The sequence below is a fragment of the Callorhinus ursinus genome, unplaced genomic scaffold, assembly GCF_003265705.2.
Source record: "Callorhinus ursinus isolate GAN/ISIS: 27379988/994484 unplaced genomic scaffold, GSC_fseal_2.0 scaffold9, whole genome shotgun sequence".
In the NCBI taxonomy this organism is placed as follows: domain Eukaryota; kingdom Metazoa; phylum Chordata; class Mammalia; order Carnivora; family Otariidae; genus Callorhinus; species Callorhinus ursinus.
This window is the reverse complement of record NW_027397071.1, coordinates 45,885,026-45,912,477: the sequence shown is the minus strand read 5'-3', so window position 1 is coordinate 45,912,477 and position 27,452 is coordinate 45,885,026. Positions and strand designations below refer to the sequence as shown.

Below are 27,452 nucleotides of genomic sequence, written 5' to 3'. Positions count from 1 at the left end.
GGGAAAAGATTCTGTGGGCACGTGTACTGGTGGAGGAGGCGGACGACGTGCGTATACATATGTGCATATACATACAGGTTTATTTAAACGATCAGATCTACACTTTTGGAGGCTGTTGGAAGCATCTCATCAAAAGAAAACACATTTTAAGCAAGAGGTTAAAAAAGCTTTTCAGACCCAAAGGCCATTTAATACAATAAATCCTACTCGGGCAGTTTAGCAAACATTTTTTTAAAACCCACATCCAACAGACTGGTTAGTATTGGATATACAGATTTGGTTTCAAAGCTGAAATGCCCCTGGCGTAATAGACCTTCTCATGAAGTTCAGTTATTTTATATTATGCCATAAAAAATAGGGACACATATTATTGACAACTTAAATATTAACTCAATAGGCTACTTGGTGATATAAATAGGAAAAAAACCCCAAAACAACAAGTGGTCACAGACTAGGTTTGAGAAGACTATAACACCAGCCTATCCTGGCCTGCAAAGATGTTAAAATCTACCCTAGAATCTAAAACAGGAAAAAGAGTCAAATATTCCACTCCATATAGACCCCATCTGGCCCAAACCATCCCCCAAGGAGAACACCCCCAACACATGAGGTTTACTAACCACCTGCTACAGATGTTACTATGTCCCTAATTAACAATGATCACAGAAAATGTGTCATATCAGAGGTTTTGTTATCATACACAACGCATTAGTGGCCGCAGGAATCGTCCTTGGAGAGCACAGTCAGAAGACGAACTGACAAACGTCTATGCTGCTGGCCCAGGAAACCACAGTGAGGAGCCTCGAGCATTCGTCTGCGCCTGAGCTCTCTCTGGCACGCTCCCCACTCTAGCTAGAGGGGCCGGGATGTGGGGACCATCCCAGCCGAGTGCTGCAGCCGCTTACTCCTGGGCCTCCTTGCGGGTCAACTTGTAGATCTCGGTGGGTCCGTCCACATGGGTGATGGTGGTGGTGAGCTGGAGTTCCTCCCCACTGTGGACACCCAGATCACCTGAAACAGGGTTTTGGTGTTAGACGTGTACAAGGAGGAAGCAGCAAGCTGGGATTCGCCTCGGTAACACTGCCCCAGCACCAGCCCTCTTCCACATCCCGAGCTTCTAGATACCACCAGGGCACTGACACCTGGGGCAATGTGCACCCCTTTCAGACTCTGTAGTACTTTCAGAGCATTCCTGTCTCTCAGGGAAGAGCTATTAATGACAGATGAGTCAATGATGCTTCTATCATGTGTAGTCATTATTAACATTTAATGAGAGCTTACTTTGGACCTGACGCTATTCTCCATGCTTTCTATGTAATGGGAGTTAAGCCTTCCAAGCACCACCCCAGGTGGGCACCGTAATCTAATCGCAGCAGCAGCTTTAGAGATGAGGAAACAGGGAGGGAGGGAAGTAAGGACACCGCCCCAGGTGGAGGGGCAGACACACGACAGGACCGGGCAGGAGGCCAGGGAAGGAAAGTCTGACTCCAAGGCCCCGTGGCGTGGGCTAAGCCAGCACAACACGCCTCCCCAGCGATGGGGAGGGAGGCACGTACACACTTGTTGTGAGTAATTTACAAAGCAGCTACGCCATGCGAGGGCAAACGAGACCTGCCTATATTTACCAACAGATCGGGCAGGGGAGTGCATGTAATACATTTAGAAACGTTTAGGGGTCTTCTTCTCCTGGGGAAAATAAAAAAATCCCAGGAATGGGCTCTGAACTTTCTGTTGCCCCCAGGATTCTGTACACAACACCGGTGTTTTGGACTCATCATCAGTAACAGACATGATCCCCTCTGCTAAAACGGAATAATGAGTTTTTTTCTCCACTAGCAAGAAAAACGTAAGTTTCTATAAATTGAAGCATCCTACCTGCCATAAGGCAAACTAAATGAACGTATAACTGGCAAAAGGAAAAGGGCAAACATTAGGACTGTCTGTGTGGGGTGCACACGGACTTACAGTATTGCAGAAAGAGGTGTTGGAAAATGAAAGCTCAGGGTTATGTCTGTGATTTTTATATTTTATATGTCTATGTTTATTACATATTATATTTTATTATATTATTATATATTTTATTTTTATTTTTATACTTATACTGTATACACATACTTTCTGGGACTAAAATTTTTCCTAGTTCAAAGCACAGAATTAAATAAATAAGTGCTGTTTTCAACTGGGCTTGAAACTTAGAAGAAAGCTTTGGCCCTATGCTTACAACTAATGTCTTGTCACTAGTCTGAGAACTGTTGGGCATCATTGCATCTGCTGGCCTCAGAACCCCAGGAGCCATCCCACATGCTGGTCCCACAGGCTATGTGGCTGGTGCTCTTCACGTGTGCCACGTGGTATTCGTTTTTCCCCACAGACCCATTTCTCAGCAGCCGTGCGGCTGAATCAGTCTTATTAAATGCTGGTCTGCGGCTCTCTGCCTGAGAGACTCCCTACTTTCAGTAGCTGGGTCATTAGCTGTTGAGGAGGACTGCTGATGGTATTTGGGGCTATCTGCACAAGGGTCTGATCCACAGGACTGGGGGCAGAGCAAGTAATGAAGGGGATGTATCAGCCCAGCCTCCAGCACGTCCAGCTTTATCCTCCCTTGGGCCAGCGCACAGACCAACAGGGTACAAAGGCTGTAGAGGACTTATGCAGGGCCCCCTGGGGCCACACTGAACCATTATTTGTACAACAAGCAAGTTTTCCCTGGGCACCAGCTTGCTTTCTCACTGCTGCAACTTCTAGCCCACTCCCCAGTCTAGCAGAATTGCCTAGGCCTCAAATTTCTCAGTCAAAGTTAGTTCTGGATTTGCATATCTGGGTGAGCCATCAAAACTTCAAAGCCACTGTCAGGATGTGGATGTCTGTGTGAGTCATTAAAATTTCAAAGAAAGTCCTGACCACCCCAGTAAACCCATTAGCACCTCCAAGTGTTTACCTAAAGAATCTCTTTCACTGAAGACTTAAAAATAGACACATTCTAGAATGTAATTCTACTCAGGTTTTGAACCCAAGATGCTAATTCTTTAAGCTTAAAATGCAGTTCTCATTAGCATGTCCTAAAAAATGTGTATGATTCTACAGATTACTTGAGCCAAATTACTTTGGCTTCCTTATTTTAATGAGCACCCATACTGGTCTTCATCATGTGCTGACACCGTTTTGAACACTTTACAAATACAAATGTATTTAATCTTCATACCAGTGCTTTAACAGAAATGCTGTCATTTCCATTCTATTGATGAGAAACCCGAGGCACAGAGAGGTTAAGTAACTTGCCCAAGGGGCAGGCTGGTAAACTGTGATGTGGGCTTCAAACCAGAGCAGTAAGGCTCCAGAATCCAGGCTGCCAACCTTTAGGCTGTGTTGACTCTTTGTAAACAATCTAGTTGCTAACAGCCAGAGAGACTGCCAGCAAAGGATGAGTCCACACGCAATGTGTTATGGTCATAAATATATACATGCAATAATCCAGATGAGATGTTCAGGACGTTAACTTTGCTTCTGTATTTGGTGAAAGAGAATTTATGGCACATAATTTATCAGTGCACAGGTAGTAAAGACAGCTCTTATTTTTGAGTATTTACCCTATGCACTATTAGGGGCTCAGCATGCCCTGTATTTCTTTATAAGATAGGAAGACACTGAGGGTCGAATAGGCAATTAATTTTTCTAATGTGTTTCAGTTTGCTCCCAGCAGAGCTGGGATGAGGACCCAGACCAATGGGACCCTGGCTGGCCAAATCTATGACTCATCACGTGTGGTCTAATTGTACCTTGAAGGCCAACTCCCCCACCCCCCTTAGGGGGTGAATGTGGGAATATGGCAGTAACATGGCAGGAGTGGGGATCCCTCCATTTCTTTCCAAATTCCATCAACCCCTGCTTCTGCCAAGGTCTTGCTCCATCTGTTATTCTCCCTCTCTCTTGGCTTCTGCTACTTAGTGCACAAACATGCTCAGAGTCTTTTCTAAGACAAAAACAACAAAAACAAAAACACAAAACCCTTTCCGAAAATGTAGTATGTTTCTTGTTTAGGGAAGAGGAGAAGAATAAATGGGGGAAAAAATTTAAAAAGGTAAAGAAAATAATTCTTCAGTTTGCATTAAGTCTCTTTCCCTGCTTATGGTGTCAGGTCCTCTCAGCGAATTAACAAGGAGATGAGAGCTTGTTTCTGTCTAACCCTTGTAAAATGAGACTAATCTCTGGCATTGGATTTAATCACCAAGGACTATCAATGGATCCATATTTATGATATGGCATCCACAGGTATGTAGCTGCTTGCTGCTTGCTTCTCACTGGCTGGAATGCATCCTGGAGACAGAAAGCCATATAAACTACACTATAATGAGAAAGCAATAACCACAGCTCCCTAAGACTGGCATCATTTTAATGATGATCTCTTGTGTATCTGTGGCTATTGTAGTAAAAGGAAAGAAAACTCGCTAAGATAATTCCAAGACTGTTTCACAGAATCTGGGAGACCAGCAGTCTTTGAACATTGTGGGGCTACCTAATTCCGTCCTCACAACCACTAAGGCAAATAAACACCCCACTGCCCAGATCTGGAAGCCAGAAAGCTCCCACACCATGAGTTCATTATTTCTTTAGGTCATACTTAGTCCACATTGGAGCCAGGATTCCAAACCATCTATGTCTACCTCCAAAGCTTATGTTCTTTCTAGAACACTCTTGACTTCATGCTGAGCCACTCCCCACCTACCTCCAAAGTACCTCCAGATACCGAGTACCAGGCAATTCCAAGAGGGTGGACACAATAACACCTAGACATTTTGAGTGAAAACTTAATGGTATGGGCTGAATCATATCCTCCCAAAATTTATTTGAACTCCTAATTCCCAGTACCTCAGAATGTGACTATATGTGGAGATAGGGCCTTTAAAGAGGTAAGGAAGTTAACATGAGGTCACAGGGGTGGTCTCTAATCCAATATGACCTATGTCTTTATAAGAAAAGGAGATTAGGATACAGAGACACACAGACTGAAGACCATGTGAAGACACAGGGAGAAGACCATCTACAAGCCAAGGAAAGAAACCTCCAAAGAAACCAGTTTGATGGTTTTTTGAGACTTTGATCTCGGACTTCTTGCCTTCCAAGCTCTGAGAAAATACATCTGTTTCCACGGTTTAAGTCTCTCTGTCTGTGGTATCTGCAACAACAGCCTTCCCAAACTGAAAAATTTAGGAGGCAGAAAGTTACTCCCAAGAAAGTGACTGAGAGTGGGGAGATAGTCATTCGAAGAGCCGGGCAAAGATGCTTTGCTTTGCCTGGGAAAGGAAAGATCAGGTCACTGGAAGGACAGCAGCCCCGGGAGAGGCGGGAGACAGAAAGTGCCCGACTCCATCCAGCAGAGCAGGAGGTGCTAGGCTGGTGGTGGCTTGTCGCCGGCTTCCCATCTTCATTAGGAAATGGGAGAAGGCCATGGAGACCCACTTCAGAGTCTGGGTCCAGCCCTGGTGGTAAGACCACTTCCATCACTGCTCACAGACATCAAGAAGCCAGGCTAGCCACGGGCGGGTCATCTCACATGCAACCAGGGGAAAGGCCTCAATAAAAGGCAGTCACTGTCGAAGCCTCATGACTCAAACCCAACATTTACTGCGGCAACAAAAGCCAAAGCCACCTTTCCTGTGAAACAAGCAGCAGGAGACCTTAGAAGCCTCTGGCAGTAAAACTGACACAGCGTGGTAGCGAGCTACCAAGACATGGGACCCAGAGTTGCTGCTGTGGCTTCCAGCAGAATGAGTGTGTCAGACAGAAGACATTTAGTGCGAATAGAAATAGAAAGGAACCAGTTGGCAATTAGAGTGTTCCTGTTCCCTTCGTCATAGTCATCCAGTCAAGAATTCCGTTTCTCAGTTTTTTTCTAAAACCTTCTGACAAGAATTCTATAGATGAAAGAACACAAAAATGAAAGCTATTATTAAGAATTGTCTGGCTTCATAAGCACCTCCAACTTTTTTTTCCACATGAATTGGTGGCTGAGGGGGTTTGGACAGTTCGTTGAGTGTGCAGAGCATCAATGCTGAGCCCCTGGGAGATGCTGCCTTCGTTCCGCCCTAAGATTAACATCAGCCTGCTGCAATTCATGTCTGCCTGGGAAGACATCCAGAATGATTCACAAATTGCTTATGGAAACAGGTAAAAAGAACAACTTTAATGAGAAGGCAGCAGGAGCTGGGCAGAAAATGTGAATGGTCCTTAAAAGAAAGAGGTCTAAAATATCTTTGCTAAATTAAAACAAATTATATGTCTGTTTGTATACGTGTGTATACCAACATATACAACATGTATGTACACACACATATACACATAAAATGATTATATTTAAAGATAAACATATATGTATGTATATGAAATACTTGATGTGAGAATGTTTATATCACCAGCTATGGTAAATCAACCAGCGAGATGGAACCCAGAGCTCCACACCTTTGCAGCAACAACCAGCTGCTAAAAACATGAAAGCGTTCTGGCCTGGAGTTGCTCTCCCACGTCCTGAGTTTCAAGAGGCAGCCAAGGAAACCTTGTCTCTCAGACCAGGCTACTGGCTCCGCAAGAGCAGGGACTGTGTCTTAGTCCCTCCTTTGGGCTTCATGTCACTCCATCTGATCAAACCTGACGCAGTGCTAAGTACTGAGGTATTCAGCGGTTCATTTCGAAGGGTCACTTTCTGATCCACACAATAAAAGAGAAACAGATGTATAAGAAAAAAATACTCTTTGGAAAGCCAGCCTTTCTAGAACCTACCATCTGCTTTGTTTCTCTCAGTCCATTCCTTGACCGAAAGGGAGAAGCCAAAGTCTATGCTCTCTGCTTTCATTTCCTTCCTACCCACTCCCTCCTGACAGTTCTTGGCATCTCTCTCCACGTCCAAACAAAACAACCCCTCTCAATGTTCTTTCTCTTTCCTTAGCCCCTTTGGCTGTATCAGAAGCCACCTGCCAAGTTCCTGGAAAAGATCTTTTTCCAGATGTCCATCCAGGATCCATCTCACGAAGGCAAGAAGCACCACACACCTGGGATTCATTCTCCATAGCAAGAGATCTGAATTCTTGGCTCTGGACCTTAAAAGCAAGGGAGTGGGGGAGCCCAAGCCAACTTAAAAATAAAAACTTTCCATGAGAAAGGAAAAGGAGCATGGGAAAGCTGGGGGAGGAGAAGGGATGTCATCCAGAGACCCAGAGAATTTAAAAATACAGTGTATCCCCCTAGGAGTTCGTTTTCTAGGTTTCCATGTAATATTTCAAACTAGCTCTTTCCAAGGAGCTTCAAAATCTTGGCAAATGCTCCACAACTCCTGGGAGACACTGTGTGGTCTGGCGGCAGATGAAGAGATGAAAAGTGAAGGAGGGCAGAGAAAGAACATGATCAGAGAACCCAGCGTGGAAAAGCCCCTTCCAAAGGCATGAGGTCACAGCATCATGTGGGACTGAAAGGACACACCAAGCTGCCGGGGGCTCACGGACTGCTGTGAAGTCACAGCCGATCACGTTACCATCACAGAACTGCTAAGTTGTGTGCCTCGTGTTTATGATCAGAACAGGGTCCCCAAAGAGTCTGCCCATTTAACTGCTTGAAGAATGTTTTTTCAACAAGGGCCCTATTGGCATTTTAGGCTGGCTAATTCTCTACTACAGGAGACTGTTTTGCTCACTGCAGGACACCCAGCATCCTTAGAATCTGGCCTCTAGATGCCAGTGGCACCTCCCAGTCATAGTGACAATCCCAAACAAACAAACGTGAATACTTTTGGCAAGGGATTCGGGGGATATGACCTCCTGGTGAGAACTAGCTTTTGAGCTTTCTGTGAAATTACAGGTCAAGCCGCCTTCAACCAAAAAAAAAAAAAAAAAAAAAAATCTGATGGGAACACATCAAGTGCTAGTCTCATCTGCAAGGTTTCAAGCCTTAGAGGGTGGCTGCTATGCAGAGTAAGAAGCCTTAATGGGAGCTGCCTGATACCTGGCTTGCAAATCAAGCATCTGGCCCAACAGGGTGACAAGCAGTCAGCCTGTCTCTGCAGGGATGGCCACAGCTCTGGCTTCCCACGTGCCTATAAGTGCTAGGATGGGCAAATTCTCACCAGTGTTGGGAAACCCCTCACCTGTGACAGAATCACCCTCTGAGCTGCCACTTTATGACAGGAGCTGCTCTTCTTTGCCAACGGGAAGAAAGAGTACCACAGAATTTCATGGTTCCAAGACTTTAAGAGATCACACAACTGGGAGAAGTGGTGCACAGAGGTTAGGCAGTGTGCCAATAGTCACATAACAAAAACCACCGGAATAGTTTACATAAAGTGCCTTAGTATGTGGTCAGTATGCAGTAACGATTACCCATTAGTAGTGTCATTCCAACTTCCCAGGAAGTCCAGTGACTGCTTTATAGGGCATCTCCCTGGAAGGCAGAAACTTCACCTACTGGGTTCCTGCTTAATACTCTCAAGTCAAGGACACATCCATGTGATTTCTGTCAAAGTCCAACAGGATGACCATGAAATGAAATCAAGATTCTTTTTCACAAGTCCAGAATCCCTTCCTGCTGGCGTTCTGGAGGTTCACTGTTTGAGAGGCTACGTGCCACCATTTCCCACGCTGAATGCGACCAGCCAAGGAGCAGGAAGGAAGACAGGCCTGAAGGACACTCTTACACAGAAGTGGGAGGTATAGTATTGGAGGCAGATGGTGGCTGAGAATCATCTATGGCCCCAACCTTCAACAGAGATGCCCTTCACTTCCCACACCACCTCTCATGTCATCACCCTCCTCTCCTTCTAACCCCAACTCTCAAGATCATTGGCCCATCTGTGAAATATGAAAACTAATCTAGAACTCTCACTTCTAAAGCATTAATTCAACCAACATTTTCAAAACACCCTGAAGAACCTGTCCTTGCTCTTAAGGAGTCAGTATTCCAGAAGGAGAGAAAGAAGATACAGGCAAATTCATCTATTACCTTTATACAGCAAGTGTCATGTGAAAAGTATAATTGTGTTTCCCCAGGCCTGTTCCTTAGAACACTACTTCCAAAAAAAAATGCACTGCTTGGAAAAAGGGGTCCAGGGCCAAATGATTTAATAATTTGGGGGAAATGCTGTTACTCCCACCTATTTAAAAAGACCTATAGTAAAAATTAATGTATTAAAGGCATTAAGATGTCTTGCAGTAAAAATTTCATTAGTGGTGATTAAAAACCCAATGGTTCTCAGATTTGTTTGACTACTAAAACCTATCAATATTCCATGGCAACAATACTCTATTGAATGTAGTTTGCTGGACTCCAACTAGGGTGGATCAGGAATAGGTTTCAAGAAAGAAGAAGCATTTTGGATGAGCCCAGAAGACGGGCAGGGTTTTATTAGGCCCAAAGGGACCCAGGGTATGAATCCATTCATTCAATACACATGTTAAGCACTTCCTGTGAGCAAGGCCCACCTGTGGTGCCACAGCAGGCATGCAGACTGTAAAGCCCTGGTCTCTCCTCCAAGGTAGTGAAGGGCACTGGCTCTGATTTGAGAAAGAGCATCTAATACTTGGGGAAGAGCCAGAACAGGGTGAGGGTAAAGCCAGTGTGAAAAAGAGAAGGCAGAATAAGGGTGGAGACAAACAGTGTAGGACTGAGTAGCCAAAGAAAAAGGAGCTATCAGATCTGTTGTTTACCAGGCCACCTATTCCAAGTTAAGAGCATGGCCTAGAGCTGTGACAGTCATTTCCCTCTGCCATGGCTGGTAGAGACACCCCAGGCAAGTGCTTCCCTTCTCTGGGCCTCAGTTTCATCATCTACAGAACAGCCAGACTGGCTAAGGTTCCTAAGGCTCCGTGTGGCAGCAATCGCACTTAGGGAGAAGGCGGCCGTCGGGGATAGAGGAAGAGCTATTGGTCGGGATGCATGTCAGCAGCCTTGCACAAGAATGCGCAGGAGAAAATCAAAGCCAGCTCAATCTTCGACTCTCAGAACCCAGGCCCACTCCACCTGATAGCTTAAGATCATGCTTCTCAAATCAGAAGAATAAAGCTAGCATAATCTCCAAGAGTCAATTTTGCTCAAAAAATTGAGGAAAGCAAATTTAAATTTTATACTAAAACTGGCACCTATCTCAGACTAAAATGCAATATTCTCAATGTTTGAAGATTTAAAAAAAAGAGACAACGACTTAAAGAAGTATCTGTCTTGTGCTGGCTTTTTTTGTCTTATGGCTCCCCAGTCCCTAGGGGTGCTCACTGACATTTGCAGGGAAAGTTTGACCGGGGAACCCAGAGCCTTTCCTAAGTGGATCTTGTAGAGAATGACGCCAAATTATCCTGAATATAGCTCTGCTGAAGAGACTGAAACTCACCATTGGACTGGTCTTCCCCATAGTTCTTATGGGATGGTGCATACAAGAACATCAGAGCAAAGACATACAGGTTCCACATCCCATAAATGCCTGTGAAAAAGGCACTGTTCACCTGGACTGTGACGCCGCCCCACTTCCAATGGCCTTCCGTCACCTATGGGAAAAGGACAGTAACATTCAATTGGAACCAAGAAGAAATATAACACCGACACAGGAACCAACACAAAAACCAAATGTCTTCTACATATGGGAAAAGTAAAGGGCCATGTAAGACTTCTTTTTTTCTTTTTAGATTTTTTATTTACTTATTTGAGAAAGAGAGAGAGACAGAGCGTGCGCTCAGGGGAGCACAAGTGGGGGAAGGGGCAGAGGGAGAAGAAGCAGACGCCCCGCTGGGCAGGGAGCCCGATGCATGTGGGGCTCGATCCCAGGACCCTGGGATCATGACCTGAGCCGAAGGCAGACGCTTAACTGACTGAGCCATCCAGGTGCCCCTAGGACTCCTTTTTAAATCAAAATCATACTAGTATGAATTTAGGTTCACTGAGGGTTTACCGTGTGTCAGGTACAAAGTCAGTGGTTCTCATGTTGGATGCACATCAGAATCACCCAGGGAGTATCTCTTTCTTAAATAACAGTACATAGTTATCCCTAACCTAAGGAAACTGTGTTTGAGTCTCACACTTATCCACAACTATAACTCCTCCTCTGTGGTCTATCTTCCCAGCTCGATGTAAACTCCCTGCAGGCAGAGACCACTTCTGACTTGTTTACTGCCATACCTTGGTGCCTGATGCCCCACAGTGGCTCAGTGAAGACAGGCTAATTAAATAATCAAATGAAGCCTTAACGGTGAGTAGCCTTCCTTAGTGGGTCAGTGCGGGGAAGCAGAAAAGACACAGGCTTGGAGTCAGAGACCAGGATTCAAATGCAGACTCCACCACTCACTCACTCTGTTTCATATAAGAGAAGAGTAAGACTCTGAACCGCAGTTTCCTTAGGTACAAAATAGAGGGGACGCCTGGGTGGCTCAGCTGGTTACGCATCTGCTTCGGCTCAGGTCATGATTCCAGGGTCCTGGGATCGAGTTCCACATCGGGCTCCCTGCTCAGTGGGGAGTCTGCTTCTCCCTCTCCTTCTGCCCCTGCTTGTGCTCTCTCTTGCTTGCTTGCTCTCTCTCAAGTAAATAAATAAAATCTTAAAAAAAAAAAAAAACGAAGTACAAAATAGAAACTTGCAGGATTACTGAGGAGAATTAAGTAAAAATGTTTCAAGAAATTTCCTAAGACAATAAACAATAAATCTTATGTCTATATAATGTCACTCTATGTAAGTCACTCATGAAGGTAATTATGAAGCTTTCACACCCTTTACAATTCTCCAGGAATGTTTTGAGGCTGCTTTTGTCTATGTTAATGACTTGGTAATTGTTTGGAGGGCTGTCTGATGATGTATGGATTATACTAAGAACTGTCAACAGAACTACTGAGCCGAGTGACTAAAAATTTGTGCCAGTTCTGAGATCAATGAAATGATTCTAACCACTTCTGCTTGCTACAGGAAATCTTAAATGGGAGTAGAAGAATACTAGACAAATGTCCCTGTGAGAACTTAATGAGGCTGGGTTATGTAAACCATCTCTAGGAGCCCCTTCTTCTAGGAGCTAAAGTGTAAGATGGTAAGCTGTATCTAGATGTTAATGACTTTAACAAGCAGGTGGATTTCACCTCCTGTTCATGAGGCAATGGGTCTATATTCACCTGACACCTTCTTTATAGCGCATGACCCACTGGGGCCCCAGGCATAATAAAGCTGTAAGTATAGGTGTTTCCTTTTGAAAGACCTGGAGTATCACTTAATTAGGTTAACTAATTGTAGACTTACCAATTTTAGTTTGGCCTTGGTGATACATAATTTTTCATTTTTGTGATGCATAAACCATTGTCACGAACCCTAACTTATTTTTGGAAATAATTCACTTGATACAATGTGCTCGGGAATATTTTTGGCAAAGAATTTCATAACCATTACTGATTTTAGAACAATGTATGAGCATTTAAGCTACTTAGAACTAACTTCTTAGAAATGTCTCCAAATGTCACTCTTCTTAACAGAATACCCTAGCTTTATAAAAATTACAGTACCTAGGGCATACTTAAGATGATTTTAATGCATATAATGGAAGAGGAGAGGAAATCTTAAGATAATTCCTGGAAATCTATGTACCTGCCATCATAACAAAGGGAACTGTTCTGTATGCGAGGAAGGAGGGGAGGGTGGGCTGGGTGAACTAGAGATACCATGGAGTAAGGCAGCTGTAATTTTCTTCTACTCTGTTAAGGCAGTAGACCCCTCAATAGGTCTCTCTCCTGCAAGAGACCCTACTTCCTAGGACATAAGCTGGGAAAACTCAGTACCTTTTTGCTGAAATTGATTCTTGTTGGGACTGGCATGACCGATCTAAGGAAACACCCACCTGTATGCCTGGTTCACGGTGGTATTCGACAGACAGATGTTTGTTGAATGAATATGGACAAAGGTACAGGCATGTGCAGGAATGCCAGTGCAAGTACATGGAAGTAGAAAGGGAGGATAAAACAGTCGCTCGAAGGAAATATCTGATGCCAAAGTAGAGAGAAAATATTGCATTCTATAGTAAAGAATGATGATTGTACTTAAAAGTAAGTCAATGGGTAATAAGTATTATTTCACTTAAATATTGCTCTCTAACACAAATATTAGCAAAACTCAGACTTTTTAAAATAATAAGGGTAATGATAGTTAACATTTATCCAATGCTAATATGTCAGGCACTACAGTAAGAATTTTAAATGGAAGATATTGTTTAGTCTTAACAACTTTATGGGCGCCTGGGTGGCTCAGTCGGTTAAGTGTCTGCCTTGGGCTCAGGTCATGGTCCCAGGGTCCTGGGATCGAGTCCCGCATCGGGCTCCCTGCTCAGTGGGGAGTCTGCCTCTCCCTCTGCCTGCCACTCCCCCCAGCTCATGCTCTCTCTTTCTCTCTCTTGCTCTCCCTCCCAATCTCCCTCTGTCAAATAAATAAATATTTTTTTTTAAGTAACAACTTTATGAGGTTGGCAGGTAATATTTCCACTCAATACAGGGAAAAACTGTGCCTCAGTGAGGTACATTATCTTGCCCAAGATTGCTCAGTCCAAAAGTCATGGCTCTGACTCCAAAAGAAGGTATTCTTAACCATTACACAATATAAGAGTAGGAATATTATCCTAAACAGTGGTGAGTCTGTTAAGTTAGCAAATGGAGCAACTATTGTGGAAGATCAAATTTCCTTTGAAAATTCACTTAATTAACCATAATGTAAATTATTATACAGCGTATATATATACACAGGTTTGCATATTCAAATCCATAGAGTAATACAGATGTACTATATATCCCAGACATAGTAATATATGATATTCAAAACTGGATCTATATGCAAAATACAGCTTTACAGTAGAACCACTGAAATGAGATGCTCATGCCATGAGGGGTACATAGGTGCTCAGACAGCCTGAGGAACTAGCAGATTCATGCCCCCATCTCAGGTTTGCTGTGAGACGCCTGCACCTTGTTTGGCATAAGGCTGCAGAATTACCCATACTATTTAATTTGTAATCCCTAAATGTATTATTTCCTGCTGAGGGCAAAGAGTCGCGTTTGCATAGATGAGCTATATACAGAGTCACTCAACTGTGGGTGCGTGCCCGTCTCCTCTCTCGGTTATTCCTGCCTGGGACCTCCGGAGTTCTGAGCACGTTCCCACCAGCATGAACCACAGTAAGCAGCCTCAACAGAGCAGTCCTTGTCAATCCAAAATCTTATTAAGGCTAAAGCAGAGAGGTGACAGTCACCCCATTTTAACTTCCGGAGGAAAAAAATCAGATAGCCCTAACCAAAAAAGAAAAAAGAAAAAAAAAAAAGAAAATCACCTTCCCTCTGCCTAAGTCTTATTTCTAAAAGTCCCTGTTTTTCCTGATTTAACATTTGAACAATTTACTTTTGTGTGAAACCACCCAATTATACCCCTGGAGCCAAGTGAAGGTCAAATCCCTTTACACCCAGTAGTCTTGACAACCAACATTCCACTTAACAACAAGATTTCCAAATCCCAGACACAGGCTCTCTTACTGGAAACATTTCCTCTGTGAGTAACAGAATGAAGTGATCACACACACAAAAAAGAGCTGGGGACAGGCTCTCTGGGAGTTTGCTGCATGTGGCTTGACCTGAATGTCAGGCACCTGGGGGTCCCCTTAGTGAAGGTTGGTGACCTTCTCCCCTGCATTGCACTTCTGTTCCCTACTGCCTGCCACCTCTAAACGGAACGCCTCTTTCTTTTCCAGAGGGAAGGGGCTAAAATACCAGACTGTGATGTACCATCTCTCGGTTGCTATGACTGAGGCCATTAAAATGGCAGGCATTAAAAGACTGCCCCTCAGGACCCAGCTACAAAGCCTCAAGGTCACTGCATTCCACAGCTTCCTGTGGGCCCTTCATTCCTGGCCTCAGAGCTTCAATATCCTGGCGAGATCCCCTCGCATTATATTTCATGGGGCTTAAATGCAAGCTCTCTCAGCAAGCCTGAGAGTATAATGGGAGTTTTAATACATTCCTTTTACCTAAGGCTGGGATCTATTTCAAAAAGTTACCCAATAGGTTTTCTTTCAGGTGAGCTCATTGCTGAGACATTCCAAAATGACATTAAAAAATAAATCCTCTGATGACTATATTAGTACAGTACCTGGGACATCGAGAGTTATGCCTGAAAACGTCTTAGATATCTATAAATAAACCTTAAAAAAATAACCCAGCAGGAGGAATGTGAGGAGCTAATGGAATCCAAAAGAACTCGCTGCTACCCCCTTGGAGTTGAAATCCACTCCGGGCTGACTGTCGCTGCGGCAGATATAAAAAGCCAGCCACAGGCTGGAGCCGTGTTAGAAAATACTGGGGCAAATGGAATATTAATCTTTTTCTCCAAAGAAAAGCCACAAACTCTGCTCCTTGGAAGAACTGGGCTCTCTTGCTTGAAAACGGTGCACTATGTAACATAGACAAGGCTAAATTCGGGCAACATGTGGCAGCCTTCAAGATCAGCAGCTGTCCCTTCTGGACTTCAGCTGGAAGGGACTCTCTGCAGAGCCAGGTGCGTTAAGTGGCATGGGGCTGTGGGAGCGTGGCGGAGCTTTCTGAGGGGGCAGAGACACGAGTTAAGACCCAAAGTGCCCTTTGTCTCTGCCTTCCTGAGAACGTATCTTGAGACTGCCTTTCATTTCTCAGCCCAGCTTACTTGACACTTCTGTTTCTCCAAACAGTGTGCCCTGCTCTCTCGGACTCATCCAACTGGCCATATGAAGTGTCCCAGCGCGTTACCGAGGCACTGGAAGACTGGACACTCGGGTCACATGAAGGAATCAGCCAAAGGATAAGTTAGCCCTCAGACACCCTTGTTTGAGCCTCAGCTGGGTGAATAAAAAACTCATTCAGAATTTGAAACATGTTACTGCATTTGGAGTGATGACTGAAGTTTCCTCGGTTTTATAAACAGTCTGATACAAACATAGCACTGGTGTAGGTCACAGCAGATGTGGTAAGCAGAACTTTTCGAAGACAGATATGTATTATTTGTTTTATTTGTTTTCCACACTCATTTCAGCCTTCAACAGCAACACTCACACTGCCCAGTGGGCAGAGCCCACATGTCTCTAGGGGCCCCTAACGTGGGTCAGAGGCACCCTTGGGTGTCCTTGAATCAAGTTCAAGAGGTCCATGGCCTGGGATGAGAAAAACTATATCTTTATTTTCACTAGTCTCTAAATGAAAGTTACCATTTCTTCCAATTATAAATGTAGAAAACAAAGTCCTGTTAATATTAGCACCAGCACAACCTGTAATTTTGTTACCCATAAAATCATGACATTTTCCTATCAATTACAATTATAGATACATATCTGTAACATCTGTAACATGTATAATTGCAGATATCTTTGAAATCCAAAGTATTTTATTTTACTCATTTAAAAACATTCAACGAGGGGCGCCTGGGTGGCTCAGTCCGTTAAGTGGCTGCCTTTGGCTCAGGTCATGATCCTGGGGTCTTGGGATCGAGCCCCACATCCGGCTCCCTGCTCAGCGGAGAGCCTGCTTCTCCCTCTCCCTCTGCCTGCCACTCTACTCGTGCTCTCTCTCTCTCTTTCTGTCAAATAAATAAATAAATAAAATCTTAAAAAAAAAGAACATTCAATGAAGACGCCCATAGCCTCCAGCAGATTGCCCACAGTGTCTGTGCTACAGAAAAAGCACAGGAGCCCCACTACTAGAGGGAAACGAGCCAGCACAGTGAGACAAGTCCGGTCCTAAGGTTCCATCTGCAACTAACATTCTCAGTTTTGGCCAAATACAGGGATGACAGAACAGTTGGAAAAAAAAAAAAGTCAAAAGGACTGGGTTCTGGTCCCCAACTTACTGAATGTCCTTTGGCACAACATTCACCCCTTTTGTTTTTCACAAGAGCACAGCTATTCCTGCCCACGATGTGCCAGGCACTCTGCAAATCACTCTGCAGGCATTACTTCCTGTGGTCCTTACCTCCCCCTTTTGTGGCAGTACTATTATTACATGCATTCTACAGATAGGAAAATTAAATCTTAGAACTGTTAAGTAATCCATCCACTATCCCACCCAGCTGGAAAACAGAACAAATGGGAAATGTCTCTAAGGCCATTCGATTTCATATCCTAGCAACTGAGATAACAACCCCAACCACCCTACACCCACAGGATTTTTGTGGAGCTCAAATGAATGGCAGATAGGTCGTCTGTCAGATTTAAACAGTGCTTTCCACTTTCCAAAGCCAGTTACCAACATTTAAAAATTATTACCACTAGGGAGGTTTTCAAGTAGAGCAACATTTTGAATTTTGGAAATAACCAGCAGAAAGGTAAGATTCTATCAAGGGGACTTCTGAATTATATTTCATGTTTAAGTGGCAATATAATTATTACAAAGAATGGCTGATGGACTGTAAAAGGATCTAAGTTAATGCCAGATAAGGATCAAGTCAAACGAATACTTGCTTGTTGGTGTTTTGCTATAGGGCTTAAAAAATGTGTTCTCTTAAGTAAATGAAATAAGTGCCCTTCAATCTGGCTGCAGGCTTTTAATTTATGTAGCAACTTTCTTCCTCCTACGAGGCTATACTGAAAGGGAAAATTCCATCCACCTCTGGCCAGGTGGTTAAGTTCCAGAGTAGAGTGCCTTAAAAAACATGGCTTGAGGAGCTGCCTAGTATTACAGCCTCCCTGCTCCTTCCTCAGCAGCTCTCTAGAATTTTCTGTGCAGAGTGGAGGCACCCCTCCAGGGACATTCTCACCCTGACGCAGTTCAGGGTCCACTCACCTGGCTAACAATGAAGAAAATGACAGTCATAGCGGCACAGGCCAAGGTGATCAGCATGAGGAACTTGAACCTGAAAATCAGCCCCTATTGGGAAGTAGAAAAAGAGTAGATTACCACTCTCCCGGCTAGCACCAATCCTTTTCTCAAGATATAACTCCGTAAAAAACCAATTAAAAAAAAAAACTATAAAACAAAATCCCTAAGAGGGACTAGTAAAATAATTTCATATAGTAACATTTCTCCTGCAGAGGTGAAGGTGACTGAAAAATGTATTGGGCCAAACGTTTCTTATGTTCTTATCTCTCATGAAACAGTGATACCAGAGCCTGGGAAATTATATTCACAGCACGTTGTGAGGCTGCTAATTTCCCTGCTAAGCTGGTTATGCTTCTCTGCAAGGGTTCAAAGTCACCAAATCCAAGTTTTCTGCGGTTGTAATAAAATTCTGCTCCAGTGAACAAAAAGAAATGTGCATATTAATCAACATGAAGTGGATTTGGTTGAATTTTCTCATGTGTCACTCCAGCTCTAGAGACAGGCAAAGCTTCAGAAAGTGCCCAGGGTTTCCCAAGAGCAGGATTTAAGGAAACCTGTGTTTCAGGGAAAGACACCTCTTACTTGGGGGCTCTTAGCTGCAGATCCACTGCATATAAAAAATCTGGAGTTCTGCAGTTTCTGTTTCTTTTCACAAGAGGAATTAGGCCCATGTCTCCAGGAACAGCCACTTAGGCATGAGTCCAAGGGATCCTTGAAAAATTAAGAATGTGTTGCTTGCATTAGAGATTAGAGGATGTTGAGTGTTTTCCCTTGAACGAGGCACATAATCTATAAACAAAGATCACTGAATTCTATTTGATCACCTGCTGGATATTTTAGGGGAAATGTGGCCTCTCTGAGTCTAAAAAATCAGATCACCTGGGCTGAAGCCCAGGCTCCAGGCTGATTCTCAGCAAGGGAACCTTACCTAAAGCCTCACCCCAGCCAAAGCCCTGATTCCACCCTAATCAAATCTCCCATCTAGTATCACCCACATTCCATCCCAAAGCTGAAGAACCTGCTGAACAAGTTCACCCCTTCTGAGGACAGAAAGACATATAGACCACAGAAAACTCTAAGATCGACACAAGCCAGCTAGATGCTTCTCAGAGTCGGAGTTAGCCTCTTATTTTGCCCAGAGATCCTCAGTGACAGGAGAATTCCTCCATATGCATCTGAAATAAAGGCTTCTCATCTCCAGGTGTAGGTGTGTGGTGTGTGTTTACACACCAAGCAGGAGCTCCTGAGTCACCAGGTCCCCCGCGAGCCGGGAGGTTTGCTCACCTCGTAGTGCAGCCGCCGGACTTTGCTCATGGCCGGCAGGCTGGACTGCTTCCCACTGATGTTCCGAAACACCTGAAACACCATGAAGCACAGAAACAGGAAGTAGAGGCAGAGGCAGATACCAGCCACAATGATGAAGGCCATCTGACGGTTTCCAGTAAAGGAAAGGGCAGGCTCGCTGACGACACAAACACTTCTCCTCCGCTCTCTTGGCAAGGACACCCGTGGTCTCCAAACAGGGGGATAAAATATTAAAACCTGGCATTCTAATGCCAGCGATAGAGATTTTCAGACACAAAAGTACAACAGAGTGGAGTGTTCCAAGTTGTTTTCTAAGGCAAGTGAGAAGAGGAATGGAGGCTCGCTTATTAGAAATGCAGACTCCAGGGCCCGCCCGAGACCTACTGGATCAGAATCCGGGTCATAGCAAGATTCCCAGGAGATTGGTATGCACAATCCATTTGAAAAGCACTAAAATACTGGGTATTGGTTGCAAATGACTGGTCAGGTAAAACGCTGCATTAAAATCACCAGAAGAGTTACAATACAGCCCAGGTTCCACGGCAGATCTATGGAATCAGATTTTCCAAGAGCAAGGAAACCAAGTATAATCGTGGTTGAGAACCAGTGGGCTAGTCCTTGGATTTTTAGAAGGAGACTGAGACATCGTGGAATCAGGAGGTGATGACGGGGCTGGGAGCAGCAGCTTCAAGGGATGCTGGGCATGGGATGGAAGTCCTTGAAGTAAAACCAGGGATGAAGTTCTGCTTGCAATTTTCTGTCACCACAAGAAAAATCTTATCAAATGAGAGAGCAGAAGGACAGATGGCCAAGGTGGGAGATGAGGGTGGGAGCAGTATATACTTTGAAACTGATCAGGGCAACTCTAAGACCCATCCTGGAAGCTCAACCTGAGAACCACCAAGGCTTGGGGAACACTGAGCTGGCTTGGGAGACAGGTGACCTGAATCTAAGTCCTTTCTGCTACAACTCTACCCCAAGCTACATATTTTAAAATATTTTAACAAGCGTGAAATCAGTGTGTATATTCCATTAAATAATATATTCAATGCAGTTTCTCCTTCTTTCCGAATGCCGACAGCACACCAGAATGAAGGGAATATAGCTCTTTTTTTTTTGCTACAGGCCCTGACATTTTATTTGCCTCCCTGGACCTTCATCATATATGGACAATGAAAGGGCTGAAGTAGACTTAACGTTGTAAGGACTCCCCATTGTTGTGCAGCTCACATTTTCGGGAGGAAGGATGGGAGTAGGGGAGAGCTCAACTCTCTCATCTTTATTAAGGTAATGATACTACTGAATCAGTTTGCTCACCAAATTTTTGTGATACTAAGAAGCCCACACAAACATCATGGCCAGACAAAGCCTATTTACCAGCACATGACAAGGTATTATCCATCAAGATATAATACAACTCCAGCCTTTCTCCCCACTACAACAGAGGAGAGTCTTTTTCTCCCAAAGCACTTAACATACTATTCAGGAAGATAAAATATTTAAATCCAGCCTCCTGAAGGGGATAAGAGAAGACTGTCACTTCTGTTTCATGAAGATGAGTCAGAGTTTATGCCAACCAACCAGAAGCCTCCGCAACTCCTCTGGAACTAATCACCTTAGCCTTATCTCCACATGGTCTCAGAAATGAATAGCAGCAGCGTGGTACGCTGGTACCCCAAGGTCACTGTAAGAAGTCTCACACACGGAGGACTTCAGAAACAGGCTCTCCCACAGGGGCCCAGAGATGAACCTCCGTGGCTCCAGGGAAAAGCTAGTCATGCTTGAGTCTGCGGTAAATAAGTGTATCATAGGTCATTTGGACAGGCTGTGGTAAGACGAGCAACTCTGAGCCCTCTGCCATGGGGATATGCTGCACCTTCCTCATTTTGCCTGCTCTCACCGGGCTTAAAAGCAAGCATTAATTCTTCTGATTACTTGCCTTAATTGTGCCATGATCACTGGTCTGAGGATCAAAGCTCTGGCTGAGCACACATGGAGAATATTAGCAGGACTTAGAAAATGATCTGGGGGAACCCGGCGGCTGTGGGAAGAAATGAAACCCTGAACTCATCAAGGAAGGATACGGCCAGCTCTGTCCCGACATCTGTAGTCCAGATACTGTAGAAGGGATTCGTGAGTTGTACCCCTCTACAAAGAAAAACGAGATGGAAAGACACAATTAATACAGAGGCAAAGGGGGACTTTCCTTTTTACACATCCTCTGCTTCTCAGCCAGAAGGGCGGGGGCTGTGTATAGACTAAGAAAAGTTCACAGACTTAAAGAGAAACAGAGTTTGAGGGATAGGACCAGCACAAATATTTTCCATCTAGAAAGAGCTTTGCCTTTGATTTCAGCCCAGTCCTTATCTGCGGATGTGACCATGTCCAATGCTTCCAACCCACAGGCTCCTGAACACCATTCCTCTTTTTGAATCCTCCTCCCGAGGAGCTGGGGTGGACATGGGGATGCACATTTCAGCCCAGGATCCCACAGGCACCTGCTCACCTCTCACACATGTCAAATATGAAGAGACAGAAAGAGCCAACAGCAATTGGTCCGACTTGCTTCCAGTACCCTGCTATGTGATTCCGCTCGTGCTGATCCTGAGGGAAATGGAAATGAGAAATGACATCGGGGAGAGCAAAGCAATTCTACAGGTAAGTCAGTCATTCTAACAATCCTGCTGACCACCTGTTGTATACCAAGCATCCTGCTAGACTATAGGCATATGAGAATGAGGAAAACCAAAATCTCCGTTCCAGAGGAGCTCATTTTTTATCAGTCCCTCCATAAGGGCTCTCATAGCCATAAGAACAGGATGCTATGGGAACACAAAGAAAGGGCAGTGGAAGTTCTGTGGTTTGCAAAATAACTCATTCCGAATTAAATTAAGTGGTTTATCGTGTGTGTCTGTCAGGCGGGTGGATCCCCAGAGGACAAAATAAAGACTTAAAGGCATTAAAATATGTCAAGAGACAGCACCCCAGCCATCAGCAAACACCTCTCTCTCCTCTCACTGCTCTCCTGGAAGGGCTGCAAGACTTCAGAAGCAAGGATCAAACCCTAGTGGAGTTTGAAAGCAGTCCACTCCTACGAAGCTGGTTGCCTGACAGGAGGACCAAGCTCCAGCTGGCATATCACCTGAGCCACAATGCGAGGACTGCACCATTCTTATTTTTAGCCATGGTATCTTCAATCCCTCCTGAAATAGGATTTGATGTCTGTGCAAACTGAGACCAGGGAGGTCAGTATTTCAGGGTAACAGGGGTTACCAGGCCACCTGGACAAACTGCCAGCTGGAAAGAGCCAGACCCACATTCTCTGGGTGTTACCTTGGTCCTGTGGACAAGCAGAGCTGAAGCCAAAGCAGAAGAAACAGTGATAATCACTGACATTTGCGTGTTTACGTTCTGTGAAATACTCACATTATCTCGCTTAAATCTCACGAAAACCCTATACACCGGGCCTTTAAAATCCATGTTACAGATGAGAAACCGGAGATTCTGGGGCAGTCCCTTGCCGGAGGCCACGTGGCTAGGTAACAAGTGGGGGAGTCAGAATTTGAACCGGCGTTCTGACTCCAGAGCTCAGTCTTGCAGCCACTAGTTGACCTTGTCTCACCCCCGTCCCTTCCTCCCTCAGAAGGCTCTTACCATCATGTGCTCGCCACAGAAGATGATCCAGAAGGAGAGGAGCATCGCGTAAAAGATGCCTTGCCGGATGTCGCCGAAGAGTAGCATCCAGGTCCAGTCAAATCCAATGGAAAACCACTCCACTGGGATATTGATAAAAGTCATGGAAATCCCAAGGGCAAAGATGACTCTGATCATGAGAAAATAGCAGGAAAACCACTTTATTCATCTGGGAGGCAGATTTTCCAAAACAAAACAAAACAAAGGAACAACCCAGTTTGGGGAGTTGAGATGTTACCTATTGAGACTGAAGCCATATGATCAGTTTCTTAGCTCTCATAGTGAGTTTCTACACCCAGACGCAAAATGCTTTGTGTTGTTGGCACCACTGCGGGATGAAGGAAGCCTACATTAACCTTTCTATATAATTGAAGCTAACCTCCTTAGTGCCCTGCACTTTATTTTGGTACCACATCAGATTAGGAGCTTCCTCCAATGTTTTTCCCTTCCTTTACCTTCTTAAACAGACCTCACTGAACATAACTATCCTCTTTTACCTATTCAGGTAATCATCAAGCTGATCATTAAGAATGCTCATGATTATTATTGTGATGATGATATCCTCCTGGACAACTATGAATTGGATAAGCATGTTTGTTTCAATAAGAAATTACTCCAAACAACAAGAAATACAACTTCTTTTAGCTGCTTGTTTAGTTTTCCTTTTGCTTTTTCCCTACTGCCCAATTAATTGCTACGGCTCTATCAAATATCATTCATTTTGTCACTGATTTACTCATACTTTCAATCATACCTATGAAATACCAGTGTTAATTAAGCACGGATCACATGCCAGGCATTTTGTTAGGGCCATAGATAACCAAGCGAGGTGGTACTCTTCTACTCATGGAGATAGATTTGGTGGCTGAGCCAAATAAAGCGTGACAAGAGATATGACAGAAGTGTGCACAGGCTGCCCCAGGGACTTCTAACCTTGACGGAGACAGAAATGGAGAGGAGTTGTGAGTCACAATTGGGGAGGTGGAAGGGCATTGCTAGCAGAGGGAAAAGGCTGAGTGGAGGCACAGAAGCCTGGAACAGCCTGAATCATTTGGGGATCCGCACACGGAGGAAATGACAGGACATGGGGAAATGCCACAGGACATGACACCAGAGAAGTAAAAAAGGCTGAGTTCATGAAGAAACTCGCCATCAGAGAACTTATCTTGAAAACACTGAGGCTCCAATAAGAAGTTTAAACAATGCAGTGACATCATTCATTCAACAAATTCATATTTATTGAGCTCCTACTATGTGCCAGTCACTATTCTAGATGCTGAGATACAGTAGTAAACAAAGTAGGCAAGGATCCTGCTCTAATGATGCTTGCATTTAGAAGGGGTGAGAGGAAGGGTCTGCGAAGAAAGGTAACAAATAAATAGAGAATATATAAAGAAAAATAAAACAAGGTAAAAGAATGGAGAGAGAAGGGGTATTACTTTACATAAGATGGGTAGGAAAAAGACTCTAAGATAAGAGACATTATGCCTAGGCCTGAAGGAAATGAGAAATTGAGCCACAGAGCTATCTAGGGTAGAGCATTTCAGATGAAGAGAACAGCAAGTGCAAAGGCCCTGAGGTGAGAGCATACCAGGCATGTCTGAGCAGCATCAAGGTGGTAGCGGGAAAGGAGATGAAACCAGAAGTGGCAAGGGTCCAGGTCATCAAAGGCTTTTTAGAGGCCAGGGCAAAGGAAATGAAAAGCCAAGAGTTTTGAGCAGAGGAGTGACAAGATCTGATTTACACTTGAAGGGGAACACTGGCTGCTCTGAGAATAGACTGTAGGAAGGAAAAGAGTGGAAGCAAAAACAGTGGAGAGGCTATTTGCAATAATCCAGGTAAGAAATGAGAAATGATGGGGAGTTGGATTAGAGGGTAGCAATGGATATGGTGAGATTCCCTGGTGGGTTGGATGAGGGGTGTGAAAAAAAGAGAGAAGTAAAGGGTGACTCCTACTTCTCTAACCTGAGCAGTTGAAAGGATAGAGCTGCCATTTCCTATGATGGGGATGCCTGGGAGAGGAGCAAGTTTGAAGAGGGAGGAAATAAAATGTCCTTTGTATGTGTTACACTTCTGTGCAAGTGAAGATGTTAAACAGCTGGAATTCTTGGGTTTAGGGCTGGGAGGGGCTGAAGTTGAGGATATGAATTAAGAGTCATCAGAGCATGATGATTTTTAAGACCACGAGACTAGATGACATCACTTCAGGAATAAGCATAGCTAATGAAGAGAAAAGGTCTACAGACGAAGCACTGGCTCCAAAGTTTAAGAGGTTGGAGAGATGGTTGGAAACAGCACTGGAAACAGAGTGATGGTCAGCAAAGGAGGGGAGTGGAGGAGGCTCTGTGAAGAACAAGGAAGTGACCATTTATGTCGAATGCTGGTGATGAGTCTAGAAACTGAGAACTGACCACTGGATTTGGGGTGTGAAGGTCACTGGTGATCCTGTCAAGAGCAGTTTTTTTTTTTTTTTGGAAGATTTTATTTACTTATTTGACAGAGAGACAGCGAGAGAGGGAACACAAGCAGGGGGAGTGGGAGAGGGAGAAGCAGGCTGCCTGCTGAGCAGGGAGCCCGATGCAGAGCTCGATCCCAGGACCCTGGGATCATGACCTGAGCCGAAGGCAGATGCTAAACGACTGAGCCACCCACGCACCCCAAGAGCAGTTTTAATGAGGGGTGGGATGGGCTCAAGAAAGAACAGATGGAGAAGATATATAGATAAGGTTTTTGAGGAGGTTTGTTGTAAAGAGGAGTAGAAAAATGGTGGGATGGTTTCAGGGGGAAGTAGGAAAAGTAAGAGTTTTGTCCAAGAATGAGAAATGGTACAGTGTGTTTGTATATTAATGAGAATAATCCAGCAGAAAGAAAAAGTCAGTAATGTGGGACAGAAAGGGGATGTATCTGTGATAGTATTGTCCTTCTGGAGGTGAGAGGGTTGGGCCTGGGAGCAAGGCAGTTTGTTCACTGTGACAGAAAGAAGTATTCGACCCAGACTATGGAATGAAGAGCAAAGACAGAACAGAGAGCCAGAAATGTGAGAGAGGTTTAATCCCTAGGATTTAATAATAATTTGCATGTGAAAGCTGAAGGAGAAAAAAAGAGTCCAGGATGATTCATGGTCCAATCACCAGCCCAAGTAACACACTGACCACTTGAACTAGACCCCAGCAAAACCAGGACCATGGCAGGCAGATCTGCGATGCCAGTGTTCCTTGAGTGCTCTGAAATCAGCTCTTACTTTTCTAGAAGCACTGGGGGTCGGGACATCATAGTGATCCTCCTCCAATACCACACCATAATGATGAAGATGCTGGGTGTAAGGAAGGTCTTCATGGCAAACCACACCTTGGTGAAGCCTCCATTTTGATGGATTCCCTAGATAGAGACCAATCATAATTTTGAAGGTGAATAGATCTTAGTGTAATTTTCTATCAGCAAATGCATTTTCAGGAGAGGTGAAAGCAGATCTTTTCTGCTGAACTTTCAAGATCAAGAGCTTTAACACTCATAGCATATACTCTCTTCGTGTTCTCCTTAGCCCCTCCTCAGGCACTGTAGAAATCTAGATAAAAGGCCAAAAAAATGGACCCACTCTATAAACAGGAATCATTAAGAACATGATCAAAGGTTTTTCTCTAGGGTTTTTTATTGAAAAATTGAGATATTTTAAGATGCTAAAAATGTTGGGATTGGTAAAATGTGTTAAGGTAAATCTATATAGTGGAATGCTAAGCAGCACTGCAAAGTATATTTATATTATAGTCACGATATACTATTAAATGAAAAAGGTAAGGAAGAAGGCAGTTGAGTAGGATCTTTTTTTGGAAAGGATGTATGTATCTATATAGAAAAAATATGTAAGGAGATATATCAAAACCTCAACAATGATTGTTTCTCTAAATATTACAGGTCATTTTTATGTTCTATATGTTTACTTGTGCTTCCTAATTTTCTACAATAAATTTGTACTTCATATGTGACTTTTTAAAGATAAAAAAAAACCAACCTCTTTTCCATGTTCTAATTTTTGCCTATTAAACAAATCAAATGGAAAGAACCTAAAACACCACTACTCCCTTTAACATTTGTGCTTGCAAGGTGAGACATGTAAAAAAAAAATTACTTTTATCTTGGTGTTATTTATGCAATCATGACCATTATAATAAAATCTTAAATGGGTATAATAATTGCATTACTTTCCATTTAAGCTGTCAGCCATCATGGGCATGTTATTTCTATTTCTCAGGTTAAGTAACTGACACACAGAAACACCCAGAGTGAGAGGGAGTTCCCTGACAATACACATGCCCACAGACCAGTGTTCTGAGCCCGTGTTCTACTGTCCCATGCTGCCTGGATCCATTAGATTCACTTACCACCAACTGAATATCCTTTATTTCCCCAATCCCAACGTTGATTTTCTTCTTTTCATTCACAGGCAGCCGGATGTTCAGAAGGTAGTACTTATGAGCTACAGACCCGATTTCCATGAAAGGAAGGACATCGCATTCATAGTAACGGCCCTCATACTCTGGGGTCTGGAAGAAGAGCAGAAGTTTGAGGCAGAATCACTATTTCCAATAGACTATGTCTGAACTGTCTCACCCTTGCCTCATATCACCAGTGCTAAA

The 27,452-nt window shown here is 44.0% G+C and overlaps 1 protein-coding gene across 2 annotated transcripts in view; it reads right to left on the bottom strand.

The window, feature by feature from the left end:
* Positions 1-52: 52 nt before the first annotated feature.
* WLS (Wnt ligand secretion mediator) overlaps positions 53-27,452 on the bottom strand; it is a 97,526-nt gene continuing 70,126 nt past the window's right edge. For both annotated transcript variants that reach the window (XM_025871819.2, XM_025871818.2), the window contains 9 exons: positions 27,198-27,359; positions 26,060-26,196; positions 22,780-22,948; positions 21,632-21,729; positions 21,210-21,273; positions 19,105-19,248; positions 17,785-17,868; positions 10,364-10,517; positions 53-1,011 (listed from right to left, as the gene is read on the bottom strand). In XM_025871819.2, the coding sequence (XP_025727604.1) occupies positions 902-1,011; positions 10,364-10,517; positions 17,785-17,868; positions 19,105-19,248; positions 21,210-21,273; positions 21,632-21,729; positions 22,780-22,948; positions 26,060-26,196; positions 27,198-27,359 (1,122 nt within the window). In that variant the 3' untranslated portion in view covers positions 53-901. The remainder of the gene's footprint in view (positions 1,012-10,363; positions 10,518-17,784; positions 17,869-19,104; positions 19,249-21,209; positions 21,274-21,631; positions 21,730-22,779; positions 22,949-26,059; positions 26,197-27,197; positions 27,360-27,452) is intronic.